This window comes from Geotrypetes seraphini, chromosome 2 (assembly GCF_902459505.1).
Source record: "Geotrypetes seraphini chromosome 2, aGeoSer1.1, whole genome shotgun sequence".
NCBI classification, from domain to species: domain Eukaryota; kingdom Metazoa; phylum Chordata; class Amphibia; order Gymnophiona; family Dermophiidae; genus Geotrypetes; species Geotrypetes seraphini.
Window position 1 is genome coordinate 290,447,374 of NC_047085.1, and position 16,648 is coordinate 290,464,021.

At 42.2% G+C, this 16,648-nt stretch overlaps 1 protein-coding gene across 3 annotated transcripts in view; it reads right to left on the bottom strand.

Annotated features, from left to right (window-relative positions):
- Window positions 1–16,648, bottom strand: part of CMBL (carboxymethylenebutenolidase homolog) — a 66,041-nt gene that overhangs the window by 27,532 nt on the left and 21,861 nt on the right. For all 3 annotated transcript variants that reach the window (XM_033929819.1, XM_033929817.1, XM_033929818.1), the window contains exons 3-4: window positions 11,890–11,997; window positions 566–708 (exon numbers count right to left, since the gene is read on the bottom strand). In XM_033929819.1, coding sequence (XP_033785710.1) covers window positions 566–708; window positions 11,890–11,997 — 251 coding nt within the window. The remainder of the gene's footprint in view (window positions 1–565; window positions 709–11,889; window positions 11,998–16,648) is intronic.

A 16,648-nucleotide genomic window follows, 5' to 3' on the forward strand; every position in this document is an offset into this window, starting at 1 on the left:
GAAGGGAGAGGCACAGTAACAGAGCAAATGGAAGACGCAGAAAGAAGACAGACAGTGGATGGAAGGAATTGAATGAGAAGATGAAGGAAGCAGAAAACAGACAACAAAGGTAGAAAAAAAATTCTATTTATTTTCTTTTTTTTTTTTTTTGCTTTAAGATAAAGTAGTATATTAGTTGTGTTGATAAAAATTTATAAACAAAGACCTGCCAGCTGAACATCTCTTTCTCTAGTTCAGCAGCCAGAACTTTGATTTATAAGGAAGGAATAAGCTAAATATTGCAGTACTAAGGCTTGTATGGATGCTGCAGGGACAGTAGTCACGGGAACAGTGGTCACGAGAACGGGGCAGGGACTGTGGTCGTTGGGACGGGGACAAATTTTTCCCCTGTGTTATTCTCTATTCCACAGTAGAGTCCCTTGTTTGAAGTCAGAAAGCTTCAAACACAAATTCTGAGAAAAAAAAAACTAGGTTATGGTAATGCAGAGCAAACATTAAGTATGTGGAACCTGCACAGATATTGATGAATTGCAGATTTGTTTGATTAGGTGGATCTGTAGCTTACCATACAGCGATACTCCAGCCTTTATTTCTGGGTACTTCAGCATCAGGTGATGAGTAACAACTCCACCCCAGCAAAAGCCAACCATCCCAAACTTCTTGGCACTGCACTGTTCCTTCAGATACTTCAGGGTAACTTCAGCCTCCCTAAACCATACAAACAAACAAAAAAAAGTTAAAAAGCTTGAATGAAAAAGGGCCTCCTCTACAATTACAAACCCCCCCATCATTTTGATGTAAAAAAAATGTGAGGCCTTATCACAGGGTCTAAAATGTTAGTACCCCAGGTCAAACTAGTTAAATGTGGAAGAAAATCAATCTCAGTTCACAAAAACACACCCAGAAGCACTTCTTTGCATCTTGGCCCTTGCTAGAAGGAGCTCCCACTCTGTCATAAGAGATGATAGCTTTAGATTTCTTCTATCCATTTCCCAAAGCTAAGTATTTCACAGAACCCACCATCCAATCCTACCAGCCTTCAATCTTTTCTTCATGTTCTGTCTTTGTAAGAACATAAAATTGCCATACTGAGACAGACCTTTTTCACTGAAAGGGTGGTTGATCGTTGGAATAGTCTTCCACTGCAGGTGATTGAGGCCAGCAGCGTGCCTGATTTTAAGGCCAAATGGGATCGACACGTGGGTTCTATTCACTAAGCAAGGGTAGGGGAGGGTCATTGGGGTGGGCAGACTAGATGGGCCGTGGCCCTTATCTGCCGTCTATTTCTATGTTTCTATGACCAAGATCCATCAAGCCCAGTATCTTGTTTCCAACAGTGGCCAACCCAGGTCACAAGTACTTGGCAAGATCCCAAGAAGTAAAACGGATTGTATGTTGCTTATCCTAGGAATATTCAAAATGGAAAGGATAATTGCCATGCAGCAGGGAAATTTTAAAAAATTTCAGGTTATTTGGCAGTCATTAACAAGATACTGCATAGAATAAATATTAATTTTTTCCCTTTTGTTCAAACACGTCCAGGATGGGGTGGGAGGTGGGAATATGTTATGATTTCTTTTGCTTATGAATAACTGTTGGGTATAAGGGAGGGGGTTATTTGATGCGAGTTAGAATTTGAAGATTTATTAAGTGATGTTAAAGTATAAATGATTGTATTATGTTACACTTATTGTGAGCTTTAAAAATGAATAAAGATTAATGAAAAAATAAAAAAAGGATTTCCCCAAGTCTGTCTTAATAATGGCTTATGGACTTTTGTTTTAGGAAGTTATCCAAACCCTTTTTTAAATCCTGCTAACTCAGTGGTCTCAAACTCGCGGCCCGGGGGCCACATGCAGCCCGCCAGGTACTATTTTGAGGCCCTCTGTATGTTTATCATAATCACAAAAGTAAAATAAAACAGTTTCTTGATCATATCTCTCTTTAGCTATAAATGACAATATTATTATTAAGACTTGGCCAAAAGGAAAGATTTATAAACTATGAAGAGTTTTACCTCATACAAAATTGTCATTTCTTTAATAAGATATTAACTATTTTTTTCTGCGGCCCTCCAAATACCTACAAATCCAAAATGTGGCCCTGCAAAGGGTTTGAGTTTGAGACCACTGTGCTAACTGCTTTCACCACATTCTCTGGCAACAAATTCCAAAGTTCTTATGTTCTTGTTCTCTAGTTTGATTTAAATTTATTATTCCTACATTCCCTAGTTCTAATATTTTTGGAAAGAGTAAACAAGCGATTCACAGCTACCTTTTCCACTCTACTCAGTATTTTATAGACCTCTATCATAGACCTCTTCTCCAAACTGAAGCTGAAGAGTCCTAGCTGCTTTAGCATTTCCTCATAGGGAAGCTGTCCCATCTTTTTTATCATTTTTGTCACATTTCTCTGTACCTTTTCTAATTCCGCTATATCTTTTTTGAGATGTGGTGACCAGAATTATACATAGTATTTGAGGTGCAGCCGCACCATGGAAGGGTAAAGGGGACGGGACTCGATATACTGCTTTTTGGATGTGGTTATAATCGTAGCAGTTTAAATATCAGACAGATTCTTATTTTGTACCAGGGGCAATGATGTGTTAAGTGACTTGCCCAGCGTTACAAGGAGCTGCAGTGGGAATCAAACTCACAACCTCAAGGTGTCGAGGCAGCTGTTCTAACCATTAGGCCACTCCTGCATTATCACATTCTTATCTTTCAAGGTGTGTTTTGGTTCCTACAGAATTTTTAGTCTATTTGAGTCAAGGTCCTCCTTAACATATAATGCTAGGCCTCCATTAATTCCTTATCACTGTGATATAATTTGTACCCTGGTATCACAGTGTCCCATTGTTTATCTTCAGAGATGATTATTATATCTATCTTTTAATTTAATGCAATATATTCTTAGTCTTCCATTTTGTTTCTTAGGCTTCTGGCATTTGCAAACATTTCAAACAATGTTTATCTTTCCTATTTACAACTTACACAGCAATTGACATGGATAATTTACAATCTTTAAAACCAGTTTGCTCTGTATTTAAGGACACCTTACTACTAATGGGATGCCCTATCTTCCTTATTATGGTGATATCTTTTAAAGATACCTTGTTCTGAACCATACTCTTTTGAGAAACTGCCTGCCTTCCTCCAGTTTCTAGTGGAAAAGCTACTCTATCTCCTTTTTAAATGCCAATGCCAGCACCCTGGTTTAAAGTAAAGCCCATCTTTATGGAATAGGCTCCCTCTTCCTCAGAATGTCACCTAGTCCCTAACAAATCTAAAACCCTCCACCTCCTTCCCTTTTATCCCCTTGCCTGGCATCTCTCTCTCTCTTTTTCCATCTTCCTGTCTGGAATTTCTATTCTCTTCCTTTCTCTTCTCTTTCTTCCCCTGGGAGGTCTAGCATCTTTCTTTCCTTTTCCTACCCATCCCTGCAGTCCAGCATCTCTCTATTACCCTCCCTATGTGATTCCATCGCAGGATCCGGTGCTTGCTCACCATTCTTGTTCCCAGCAGCACTGCTTAGTCTTCGGGCTGCCAACAACATGAATTAAACAACACACTACGTTCGGCAGTCCAGAAGCTTTCTCTCTGCTACTGCTTCCCGCCTATCCAGGTACAGGAAGCAGTAGAAGAAAGAAAGCTTCCAGGACGCCAAAGGCAACAAGTTTACTTCACTTATGTTTAGTGGTCTAAAGAGTAAGAGCAGGGCTGCTGGGAATGAAAATGATGAGCAAGCACCACATCTAGCTTGGGAGGGGGAGGGGGACTCCAGATAGATGTGCAGGCCACCCAAAAGGTTTCTGCAGGCTGATATTGGCTCACGGGCCTTGCATTGAAGACCACTGCCCTAATTGTACCATTTATCAGGCTTTTGCAACCCAAATGCACAACTTTGCATTTCTTAGCATTAAATTTTAGCTGCCAAATTTCAGCCCACTCCTCAAGCTTCACTAGCTCCTTCCTTGTGTTATCAACACCATCTACTCTTACTGCAGATTCTGATATCATCCACAAAGAGGCACATCTTATCTGGCAGTCCTTCAGCAATATCATTTATAAAAATGTTAAGAACAGGCCCAAGAAAAGAACCTTGAGGTACACCACTGGAAACATCCCTTTCTTCAAAGTTATCTCCATTAATCACTACCCTCTGTTGCCTTCCACTCAACCAGTTCTTGACCCAGACACTCTATTTATTAGACATCTGTGTGGAGCACTGCCAAAGGCTTTGCTAAAATCTAAACACACCACATCTAGCGCACTCTCTCTATCCAAGTCTCTGGTCACCTAGTCAAAGAAACTGATTAGATCTGTCTAATAAGACCTGCCTCTAGTGAACCCACTGGATTCCAGAAATTTCACTCTTTTCTATTTTAAAAGCATTTCTATTACCACAGAAGTCAGACTTACCGGCCTGTAGTTCCCTACTCCTTCCTTACTTCTACTTTTATTGAGAGGGACAACATCCACCTTTCTTAAATCATCCAGTACAACTCCCAACTCTAGAAAAGCATTAAAAAAGGTCAGCCAGCAGAACTGTCAGAACTTCCCTAAGTTCCCTCAGTACCCTCCGATGTACTCCATCTGGTCCCATCACTTTATCCACCTTTAGTTTAGCGAGTTCTTCATGAATACAATCCTCTGAAAAATTGATAAGGGTCTACAACACCTCCAGCCCCATTTGCTTTTGTCTTCTGCAGTCCCACTCCCAGTGCTTCAGCTGTGAACACAGAACAGAAATAATTGCTAAGCAAATAAGCCTTATCTTTATCAGTTTCTACATATTTCTCCCCTTCACTTTTGAGTCTCACAATGCCACTTCTGCACTTCCTCATATCAATAATATAACTAAAAAAAAAGTATTGTCCCCCTATTTTTTTCTTCCATTTGCATCTTTGATTTCCTGACTACTCGACTAGCATCTCTCAATTTTTCCAGCTATTTTTACCTGTCTTCCTCTTTCTGTGATCTTTTGTAGTTTATGAAAACTAACCTCTTTTTCCTTACCTTCTCATCTACTACTTTTGAGAAACAAAGCGGCTTTCTTTCCCTCTTACTTTTACTGACTTTCCTTACAAAATGGTTTGTTGCCCATACAATAGCTCCTTTCAGTTTTGCACACTGCTTTCCTATTCTTCAGATGTTCCCATTCAGAAAGTAATCCTCCATCTGAACAAAGTTAGTTGTCTTTTTTTTGTCTAGAACTTTCACTTTCGAATGAATCCTCTCTACATCTGTCTTCACATTAAACCACACTATGCAGTGATCACTGGATGCCAGATGATCACCCACTATATCATCAGACACACTTTCCCTGTTTGTAACCACTAAGTCTATTATGACCCCATCCTGTTTGGGTTCCATTACCAACTGCTGGAACAGTTCTCTTTGTAGAGAATCCAGGATCTCCCTATTTCTAGAAGACCCTGCAATAGGGATACCCCAATCAATATCTAGTATGTTAAAATCACCTATTAGTAGTACTTCTCCTTTTACAGCTATATTTTGAATGTCTACTATTATATCTCTATCCACTTCTGTCTGTGAAGGAGGCCTGTAAAATGGAAAATGCATTTTCCATTCCCTCTTTCCAAACTAACTCACAGTGCCCCCTTATTCGGTAGATCCTGAAACTGTGTGGCTTTAATATGATATTTAACATATAACTTATTTATTTATTTGATTTTTTAGCCCATCCTCCCAAAGGAACTCAGAACGCTTTACAAATCAGGTACTCAAGCATTTTTCCCATCTGTCCTAGCAGGCTCACAATCTATCTAATGTACCTGGGGCAGTGGAGGATTAAGTGACTTGTCTAGGGGTCGCAAGGAGCAGCACAAGGTTTGAACCCACAACCTCAGGGTGCTGAGGCTATAGCTCGAACCACTTGCCACACTCTTTTTCTTCCTACCCCATCTTTCTTGAACAGATTATGGACCAATATAACTATAGTCCGGCCATGGTTCTTCATGAACCACGTCTCTACGATTGCCACTAAATCCTACTTAGCCTCTTCCATTACGGCCTCTAGATCCAGAGTCTCGTTTCTCATACTACAGCCCCAAGGCTATGATGTGTACATCCTCATCGCTTACACTTACTACTACTACTACTACTACTACTTATCATTTCTATAGCGCTGAAAGGCTCATAAGAGCTTACAATCTAATATGACAGACAGGGCATCTCAGGGTTGGGAAGTTTCTGCTAGAAGGAATGATACAATGGGTATAGGTATCTAACTTGATATGCTTGTAGAATCAAAATTAGTATTTAAAATACCACCCCATGTGTAAGCCTAAAATCATTTGGTGGCTCCTGGAGCTCTTTTGTATCCACTTTATGGACCTTTTCATGGAAGAGATTGGAGACCACTGATCTAAGTGGTGTGCAAAGCTGAAGACCAAAGATATCTGCCTGTCCAAAAGCATGAATAATTTACAGCACAGAGAAGAACTAACCTAGTCTTTCTTAACAGATATATTCCCATATCTGATGCTATGGACTGCCCTTACAATCTTCTAGCCGGTGATGTCAATCTACACCTGCACCAATCTATACCAAAGCTGCAGATCTACTTTCCTTCCTCACATCTCTAGGCTTTTCCAAACCACCTCCAACTAAAACTCACCGGAAAGGTCACCACTTAGATCTGATCACATTTCTTTCCAATGCTCCAACTACCCCCAGTGTCAGTTTTAAAGGTGAAACCTGGGCTACCACCTCCTGGTCAGACTACCTTCTATGCAATTTTGAATTACACTGGTTCAAAAAACAACCCAAAAAGAAACCAAGGACCACTCATAAAGAGAAAATGATATGGACAAGAGAACAACTAAACCCTGCAGAATTTTGGTCACACTATAGCTTAATATCTGACCCTGACTTAGACCCAAATTTCATCCTAGGCTGGAAAAATTTCAGCAGTCAGGTTCTAAACGACATTACACCATTGAAAGCCTGTAAGAAAAGACACCGTTTATCAGCTAGTAGGTTTGATGCAGATCTATTAGCACTAAAACGAGAAGTACGTAAACTAGAAAGAATATGGTGTAAATCAGGAAAAGATGACAGATACACTTGGCGACTAAAAGTCAAAGAGTACAAAAATGATTAAAGATAAGCGCAGTAAACATTACTCCCAAACAATTAACTCTCCCTCGCTGAATAGCAAAGAACTCTTCAGAATAGTCAATTCCTTATTTGATATTAACCTACATAAATGCTCCCATACAGATCTCCCACCCTCTACAGCAAACCTAGCCAACCACTTCACCACAAAAATTTGTAACTTGAAAACATCTCTTATAGCTACTAGCACAGACCTATCAATCAATCTACCTGCTCTAGGAAATGAAGGCTCAACTGCTGATATGATCTGGACTCATTTTGAAAACCCAGACTGGAAACAATTCCTTACGCTCTACTCCAAATATGCAAAATCCAACTGCCTACTAGACAACTGTCCTCCAATTATCATGAAACAGGCTGAACTCTTCACCTGGGTCTCTCTTTGCCTGTCCAGTGGCTACTTCCCGTTGGAACTCGGCCACATTCTAGTGACTCCTATTATCAAAAACTCCAAGGAACCAGTCTCTTCGGTTTCCAACTACAGACCCATCGCCAACATAACTCTTTTCCTTAAACTAATGGAAGGTCTAGTTAATCTTGATCTCATGAAACATTTAGAGAAGTTCAACATTCTACACAACTCCCAGTCAGGATTTCGCACAAACTACAGTATGGAAACCGTCCTAGCGTCGCTGACCGATCACCTCTTCCACCTGTTTTCTCTGGAAAAAAGTGCATTGATACTCCAGTTTGACTTAAGCAGTGCCTTTGACCTTGTCGACCAAGACATTCCGCTCAGATGCCTCGATTCTATTGGCATTTCTGGACAAGTACTAACCTGGTTCACAGGTTTCCTAAAAACCACACCTACGAGGTCTGTTGTGACGGAACCTTCTCCCAACCTTGGTGCAATCCCAGCGGAGTTCCCCTCTCTCTCCATCTCTATTCAACATCTACATGGCACCATTGGGACATATGCTATCTGACTTAAAACTGAAATTTTTCATATATGCAGATGCCATTACAATTATCATCCCCATAACCTCACTGACACAAGAAACTGAACAATTCACCTCATCTGTTCTCATTAAGGTAAAGCAATGGACCACACAAATCAGACTAAAATTGAACCCTGAAAAAACCAAGCTCTTCCTGGCAAACCCTGACCACAAGCTAACGAATATCTCTTTGAAATTAAACGGGCTTATTTACCCAATCAACCCTACCATCAAAGTCCTTGGAGTTATCCTGGACCGATGTCTGACCTTTGAAGACCATACCAATGCTCAGGTAAAAAAATGCTTTAGCACCCTCTGGAAACTCTGTACCATCAAACACTATTTCGATTTCATCTCCTTTCGCTTGCTAGTTCAGTCTCTAATCTTAAGCACCTTAGATTACTGCAAAATCATATACCTGGGATCCTTTAAGACGACCATCAAGCGCCCGAGACTCATCCAGAATACTGCTGTCCGTCTAATCTATGGCCTAAAAAAGTCAGATAATGTAAGCCCGTTCTACAGAAAACTTCACTGGTTGCCGATGGAGGCAAGGGTCATCTTCAAGTTTGCCTGCCTTTGCTTCAAAACCTTAACAGTCTTATCCCCAATCTACATGTCACACCACTTTGTATTCCCAAGCACCATTCGCACACACAATGCCTATCTGTTTGCCTTCCCCTCCCTATCACTATCTACTACCTGCTATCAATTTCTCCTGGAAAAGTCCAGACTAACAATTGTAACTGGACACACTCTTGATTACATGTACTGCAATGCTACTGGAAATGTCCAGTCCTCTAACTTGTAATCCGCTTAGAACCGCAAGGCACAAGCGGAATAGAAATCACTAATGTAATGTAATGTAATGTAATGTAAAGGGCTTGTCAGAACATGTTTCTTTAAATTGCGCATGATCAGATCAACTGCTAAATTTTTAGAGCCAAAATCATTAAACATACTTATTCACTCATTAATTATTTCAAAACTTGATTACTGTAACGCTTTATTAATAAATATCACCCAGAAAGAGAAAAAACGTCTTCAGATAGTTCAAAATACAGCAATAAAACTAATACACAATTGCAAAAAATTTGATCATGTCACACCACTCTTGATTGAATCACACTGGCTCCCTATTACTCATCGGATTACTTTTAAAATATTACTTTTAGTTTTTAAAACACTGATTACAAACGAACCCCAATTCATCGACAGATTACTCATTCCATATAGTACTTCACGCTCTTTAAGATCCACTGACCAAAATCTTTTAACAGTTCCATCATTAAAAATTATTGGAACTCGTCGCACTGACATTTTTTCTGTTATAGCCCCACAATTATGGAATAGTTTGCCCCAGTATCTCAGAGTAGAAAATGATTTGAAACAGTTTAAAAGTAGTTTAAAAAGTTTCCTTTTTAAAGATGCGTTTAATGTATGAATCTAATTTTATTGATTCTTTTTCTTTCCATTTTTTATTTCTCTGTTATTTCCCATACCTGTTGTTTTTTTACCTTTAATGTTCTTTTAATATATACAATTGTAGTTCTACCCATTCTTTCCTTATGTGGCTGTTAGTCTGTATGATTTTATTTATTAGTTTTTATGATAATGTATCTAATTTTAATTAATCTGTTATATATATTTTTATCTGTAAATCGCTTAGCAATTTAAATTAAGCGATTCAACAAGTCAAAAATAAACTTGAAACTTGAAACTATCTACACGAGATTCCTTGATAGAACACTGTCATTCCAAGTAGGCAAATGGAATAAATGCCTAACCACCCTCATTTCAAATACACCCTCCTACCAATCCTTTAGGAAATCAATTAAAACCTATCTCTTTGATAAATTTCTCTGACTCCTTCCTGCCTTGTTGTGAATCTGAAATACTTGTTGCATCCCTGACACCAATGTAATTTGAAACTATTCTCTGTAACATCGCTGTCTATGCACAGTCTCTTCCTCTGTAAACCGCTCTGAACTGCTTGTGGTACTTGCGGTATACAAAATAAAGTTATTATTATTATTATATTTATAGGGCTGTACGTTAATTGTGGTCAACGGTACAATTAATGTGTTAATTATTCATTATTTAAAAATGTAACTGCAATGAATAATCTGTGCAGCCCACTTTCTGCCTCCCTCTCCCTGCCCATACAGTCCGGCATATCTTCATTGAAATAATACATCATTTCTTAATAATGCGTAAATCTTCCTTTACTTCCAGACCCAACGTGGCTGCCCTCTCCCCCCTCACAGCCTGCCTCCAGCCTAACATTAAATCCAGTCTTTGGTCCTACAGGTCAGTGGTAGCCATACAGAAAGGCTGCCTGTGGCCTGCACTGGGCCTTTCCCTGTTTTCAGAAGGAGGTGGGCTGGATCAGAGAGAAATGCCCAGTGGAGGCAGCAGGAAGCCTTTCTGTATGGCTGCTAGTAGCCTGCAAAGCCAAAGGCTGGATTCCAAGGTAGGCCTGCTATGGACTGCAAGGGGGGGGAGGGGGTGATAGAGGGAGATGCCTCTGAGAGAATGAGTGAGAGAAAGAAAGAGCTGGGAAAGGTGGCCCTTGGAGGCCTGGGCTCAGGCCCTTTCCAAAGCTGAGGTACCTGTTCAATGGCTGGTGGGATAGCTGAAGCCCCATCAACCGAAGAAATCAGCTGCCTGAGTCACCCCTTTCTCCTCATACTGCCTCAGCAGTGAGGAAGTCAATGGTGTGCCTCTAGCCACTGACAGTTGCATTCTTCAAGCATGCTCAGTTCATGCGCCAACTAGAGACACCCCCACTGACATCACTCTTGAGGTACCATAAGGAAGGAGGAGACAGCTTTGGCAGTGGACTTCTTCGACTGGCATCCCCACCAGCAAAAGGTATGATACCTAATGTGGGAAGGAGAGAGAGAAAATGCCTGCCCCCCTCAAGGGACTGCTGTGATTAAAAATTTTAATCAAAATGTAGCCCTATCCTCTATAATAAAATCCTAAGTGCGCATGCACACTTAGGGTTTTGTAATCCCTGCCACCGTGCTGTGTCCGTCCGTGCCAAATTTGATTTCCGGTGCGTGGGGCGGCTTGCAACGGCGATTTCAGTGGTGGTTTGACTCCTGCGCTGCCGGGACACCTCTTCTCACCCCCCAACCAGCAAATGCAGCAGCTGTGGGGCATTTGCTAGGCCGGCCCACTTCAATAATGCGAGGTGGGCCGGCCTAGAAAAACTCCAAGGTTACCTGGGCTAGCGGATGCTGGACAGGGGGAGCAGGGAAAGGAGAAGGCCTACTGCTGGACAGGGGGAGCAAGGAAGAGGTGCTGCTGGACAGGGGGGGGTAAATGGAAGGGAGAAGGGCTACTGCTGGACAGGGGGAGCAGGCAAGGGATGGTGGTGGACAGCCAAGGAAAGAGAGAGAGAAAAAGAAATAAAGAAAGACAAACAGAAAACGACCAAGGAGAGAAAGCAAACACATCTATTCTAGCACCCGTTATGATACAATGTAATGGGCTTAAAGACTAGTATATTTATATACACCAACCCCTTTTATTAAATGACAAACTTTGAAAGAAAGTGGTTTGGCCAGTCAGCACAGATTTAATAAATATTACCCAACTGAACTGCATCTTAAATTTTTAATTCTCCTTTCATATAACATCTTTGGTGGTAGATGCTTTTGTCATTATCAATTGATGTCCTCTTCATCAGCTCATGGGTAAAATCAATCTCCTACCTTTCCTATAGCTTTTTTTAAATTGAAACAGTTTTAGTAAGATCACATGTCACAGTGTATATGAAATGTATTAAGCGCAAAGATTACTTGTCTGCTTTTCTTGCAGGTCGGGTTTTCAGCCATTCCTGAAAGGTGGCCCAGTCAGCAGTTGGGCTCCATGCTTCTTTCCCAGCAAAAAAATCTGGGCAGATGGTTCTGTATGAGAAAAATACATTTTATGGAAAATCATTCTAAAACACATTCTAGTGTATATTTATTGCTAGTTCATTCTAAAATGACCATTTTAACAAATACATCCATCTATTTTGAGATTGATTTGATAATAGAATGCCAATGGGAGAAGTAAAAAAAAAAAAAAAAAAAAAAAAGGCAGCCCTTTATAATGCAGACTTTAAGATTTAACCCTAATAAAACATAAATTGTTGATGCATAAATTTATAGTATGCCTGCTCTAAATATGCTGTTAATGTGTGCAGGTACATACATATTTTTGTAAATGTGCACATAACTGTCTCCACATGCTTATCCCCAAATTAAAATTAATTACAAGTTATGTGCCTAGATTTAAACACAAGTCAAAAAAAGGTGTGGAAATACGCGAGACATGGGCAGAGTGGAGAGCATTAGTTTCAGTTGCGCGCATAATTACAGAATACGGGCATCCATGCCTAAATTTAGGCGCAGTCATTTGCATGTTTTCCTTGGTGCAAATAGCCACATCTAAATTAGGCATGGTTCCCAGGTGTATGCGCTGTTCTATAAACTGCGCCTACCTTTAAGTACAGCCTGTAGAATAGAAATTGTTTCAGCACCATCTCTACAATTTAGTCCCCAATACTTTTCCATGGTCATGCAATTTTATAAAAGCCCTTTTCTGTGATTAAAAAAAACAGACTAGCTTTATGGGGGTAGTTCCATAAGGTGCTGTCTACACAAATTGTAATATGCACTGCTTTGACACGCAGCTCCTGATTGGATAAGGCCCGACTTAGTGCAGGAAGAGGCAGTCGGAGCATACCACGAGTGATTTCCTGCACTCGCGGCACTCCGGCTGCTCTCCTGCTGCCCTCTTCAGGCTCCCCCATGAAAAACCGTATTCGCGGTTTTCGAGATTCGCGGGGGTTCCTGGAATGAAACCCCTGCAAATATCGGGGGAGTACTGTATTTGATTATTGGTGCCAGTATGATGAATTCTTATTTTTACTTTTAGAACTACATGTGTGGTTTTGGCATCTACAGTCCTTGTATTGCACATCATTCAGAGGTCTTCAGTTCCTGTTGCAGTGTTCTCCCCAGAAATTTTTTCCAGCCGGGTGACACAAAAAAGTAGCCGGGTGGGGCGGGACGGGGAAATTTGGTGGTGCAAATTACCCCTCCCTGCTCACGGTGAAGGAGTAGGGCAGGGTTGTCCAACCATTTGACTTCCCTGGGCCGCATTAGACAAAAAAAAAATTTCTGGGGCCACACTAATTAGCTGATGAGCAAAAAAAAAAAAAAAAAAAGGTTGAGCAGGTCCCAAATTTGCAATCTCTAATATAGAAGATGTACATATCTACTATAATAAAACCCTAAGCATGCATGCGCACTTCTAACTTTGTGATCCCTGCTTCCGTGATCCGTAGATCGAGCCTGTGGCGGCGGAGTTTCTGACCACGGACGCAAGAAAGCGGAGAACATGCCTGCGACTCCGCCCTCACTCACTCTAAGACGGTAGTAAATCTATTCATTCGCGTCTGCCCTCTTCTTCATAGCAGCCTGCTGAGGATCGCCAGCTGGCTGTAGCGTGCCTCACAAGCCGCTCGCCACCTCGGTAGTACATTCTCTCTGACGCGATCCCGCCCCTCCTCTGATGTAAGGGATCGCGTCAGATGGAACATGCTACCGAGGTGGAGAGCAGCCTGCGAGGTTCGCTACAGCTGGCCAGCGATCCGTGCCAGTGGGCCAGAAGAGACCAGGAAGCCAGGAAGGAGAGAGGGTAGGAATGGCGGTTTGGGAGCAGGGAAGAGGGAAGAGGTGCTGCTGGATAGGGGGGAGATAAAATGAAGGGAGAAGGGCTGCTGCTGGACAGGGGGAGCAGGGAAGGGGTGCTGCTGGACAGTGGGGAGGTAAAAGGAAGGGAGAACGGCTACTGCTGGACAGGGGGAGCAGTGAAGGGGTGCTGATGGACAGGGGAAGCAGGTAAGAGGTGCTACTGGATGGGGGGGGGAGTTAAAAGGAAGGGAGAAGGGCTGATGTTGGACAGGGGGAAAAGGGAAGAGGTGCTGCTGGACAGGGGGGAGGTAAAAGAAAGGTAGAAGGGCTATTGCTGGACAGTAGGAGTAGGGAAGGGGTGGTGGTGGACAGCCGAGGAAAGAGAGACAGAAAGAAAGACAGAAAACGGCCAAGGAGAGAGAAAGAAAGAAAGAAAACCAGAGAGAAAGTGGCCAAGGAGAGAGAGAGAGAAAGACGGACACACACATCTATTCTAGCGTCCGTTAATGTAACGAGTTTAAAGACTAGTCTAATAATAAACCTTCATTAAAGGGACACTGTGGAGAGGAATGAAAAAAGCAGTAATGCTTACCATGATTGAGTAATCCTCCACGTGCACCGCTGACAGTGGATGCGCACTCCTGGTTTTCCCATTCACATCTATTACAGCTACGGTGAGCCTCATCAGAGCAGGGATGCTGCGTCAGCTGTCAGCAGCGCATGTGGAGGATCGTTCAGTAAGGGTAAATATTACTGCTTTTTTAGGCCTCTCCCTTTGAGCTTAGGCTCCCTCAAAATAAACATCTCCCCTGCTGTAGTTAGTAGGGATCCCCAAGCCTTACCAACTGATGGCCACCTCCTCCCCTCCAACTTCCCAAGTTCTGCAGCTGGCAGCAATATTGCAGAGCTGCTGCCTTCCCTCCTCCCTGTCCCCCCCCCCCACCTTGGCTTTCATGCATGCATGAAAGCAGTGGCAGCTTGAGGATATTGCCATTGGCTGCAAAGCTTGGAGATTTTGGGTTGTCAGACTGGAAGAAGATGTCTTCAAGTGCCAGGGCTTGGGGATCCCCAACAGCTCTAGTATTTGTAAATTGCACTCAGGCGGGGAGAAACTTTGGTGCCCATCCACTAATTTTGGGCTCCAGTCCCTCCCCTAAATCAGCTGTATATAACTGCGCCACTGAATACAAAAATAATTGTGATGCACATATCCCAAAGCTAACATATTCCAGTTAATAAATTCAGAATAAAACAATTTTTTCTAACTTGTCTGGATATTTTGTTTTTTCCATCATCTTGGTCCCAGTTTCTCTTTCTGTTTTTTGTCTCTTCAACTAATTCTCTTTCCAGTGTCTGCTGTTCATTTTTTTCTCCTCTCTTATTCCATTTTCTCCTTATGCTTGTCTCCAACGTATTGATTTTTCCCTTTCAGCTTTCTTAACTTTTTCTTTTCTTTTTTAGCCTCTGTCCACTCAAATCTTGCCTTCTTTCTCACTCTTCTTTTTAAATTTTCAGCTACCTCTCAATTCTCCATCTTCTCTCAGTCCCTAGCTCTCCCATTTCCCATCTCACTCCTTTCCCAGCCCCCTATTTCTTTCTATCTACTCCCCATTACCACATTTCTACCACTATACTCACTGCTTTCTCACTCATCTTGTCATCTCCATTTTGACCTCATCCACATGGCTCACCACTTTTAGAATCCCCTCCCTCTCTCCACTGGTCAGGCTATTACTCCCTGTCCCTTTCTTTCCATCCCCTTTCTTATCCCAGATCTCATCCCTCCTGCACTCCCATGGGTCCATCTCTCCTCCTCTATTCCCATGGTCCAACATTTTGATCCCTCTCTTTTCTGTTTTTCTTCTTCCCTCCCCTCGTGATGCTGAACAATGAAATGGAGGAAAAAAAAGAGAATGCTGCATCTCTCTGCCTTCCATCCACAGGCCTAAAATTTCTCCCTACCTCCCTTCCATCTCCAGATCCTTCTCTCCCTTTCTCTTCCCAACTACCCCCCACCCCATCTCTCCCCATGCCTGCCTGCCTCCATTCCCCTTGTCCACCATTTCTCCCTCTCTTCCCTACATGCCTAAAATTTCTCCCTACCTCCCTTCCATCTCCAGATCCTTCTCTCCCTTTCTCTTCCCAACTACCCCCAACCCATCTCTCCCCATGCCTGCCTGCCTCCATCCCCCTGGTCCACCATTTCTCCCTCTCTTCCCTACATGCCTAAAATTTCTCCCTACCTCCCTTCCATCTCCAGATCCTTCTCTCCCTTTCTCTTCCCAACTACCCCCAACCCATATCTCCCCATGCCTGCCTGCCTCCATCCCCCTGGTCCACCATTTCTCCCTCTCTTCCCAACAGTTCTGTCTTTGTGACTCTGTACAGCGCTGCGTATGTCTGGTAGCAGTGGCGTACCTTGGGTATGTGGCACCCAGGGCCCATCATTTTTGACACCCCCCCCCATGTAACAAAATATTTTTTGTAATGACCATGAAATGGAATAAATGGTCAGAATAGAAACAGGCAGTGAAATTTTTTTTTTAATTGAACCTCATATATTACATTACATTACAAGCAGCACTGTTACAAACATATTTTGAAGGTCAATGCTAAGGTTAACAAAATTTCCTTCTTGGACCAGAAGGAGATACTGACAAACCACTGGAAGAGATCCCAAAACAACTACCCAGGTACAACATCCAAGACCCACTCAGTGTGTGAATCAGTTGAGTGGAGTGGACTAACTGGGGGGTGGAAATGGGCCTGAAGTTTGCTCAGCAGAATTTCCCAGACCACCCCTCTTCCTCTCAACACATTGACACGCTGCCACCACCACTAGGAACACCTCACCAGGTCGGCCAGCAATGCTTAT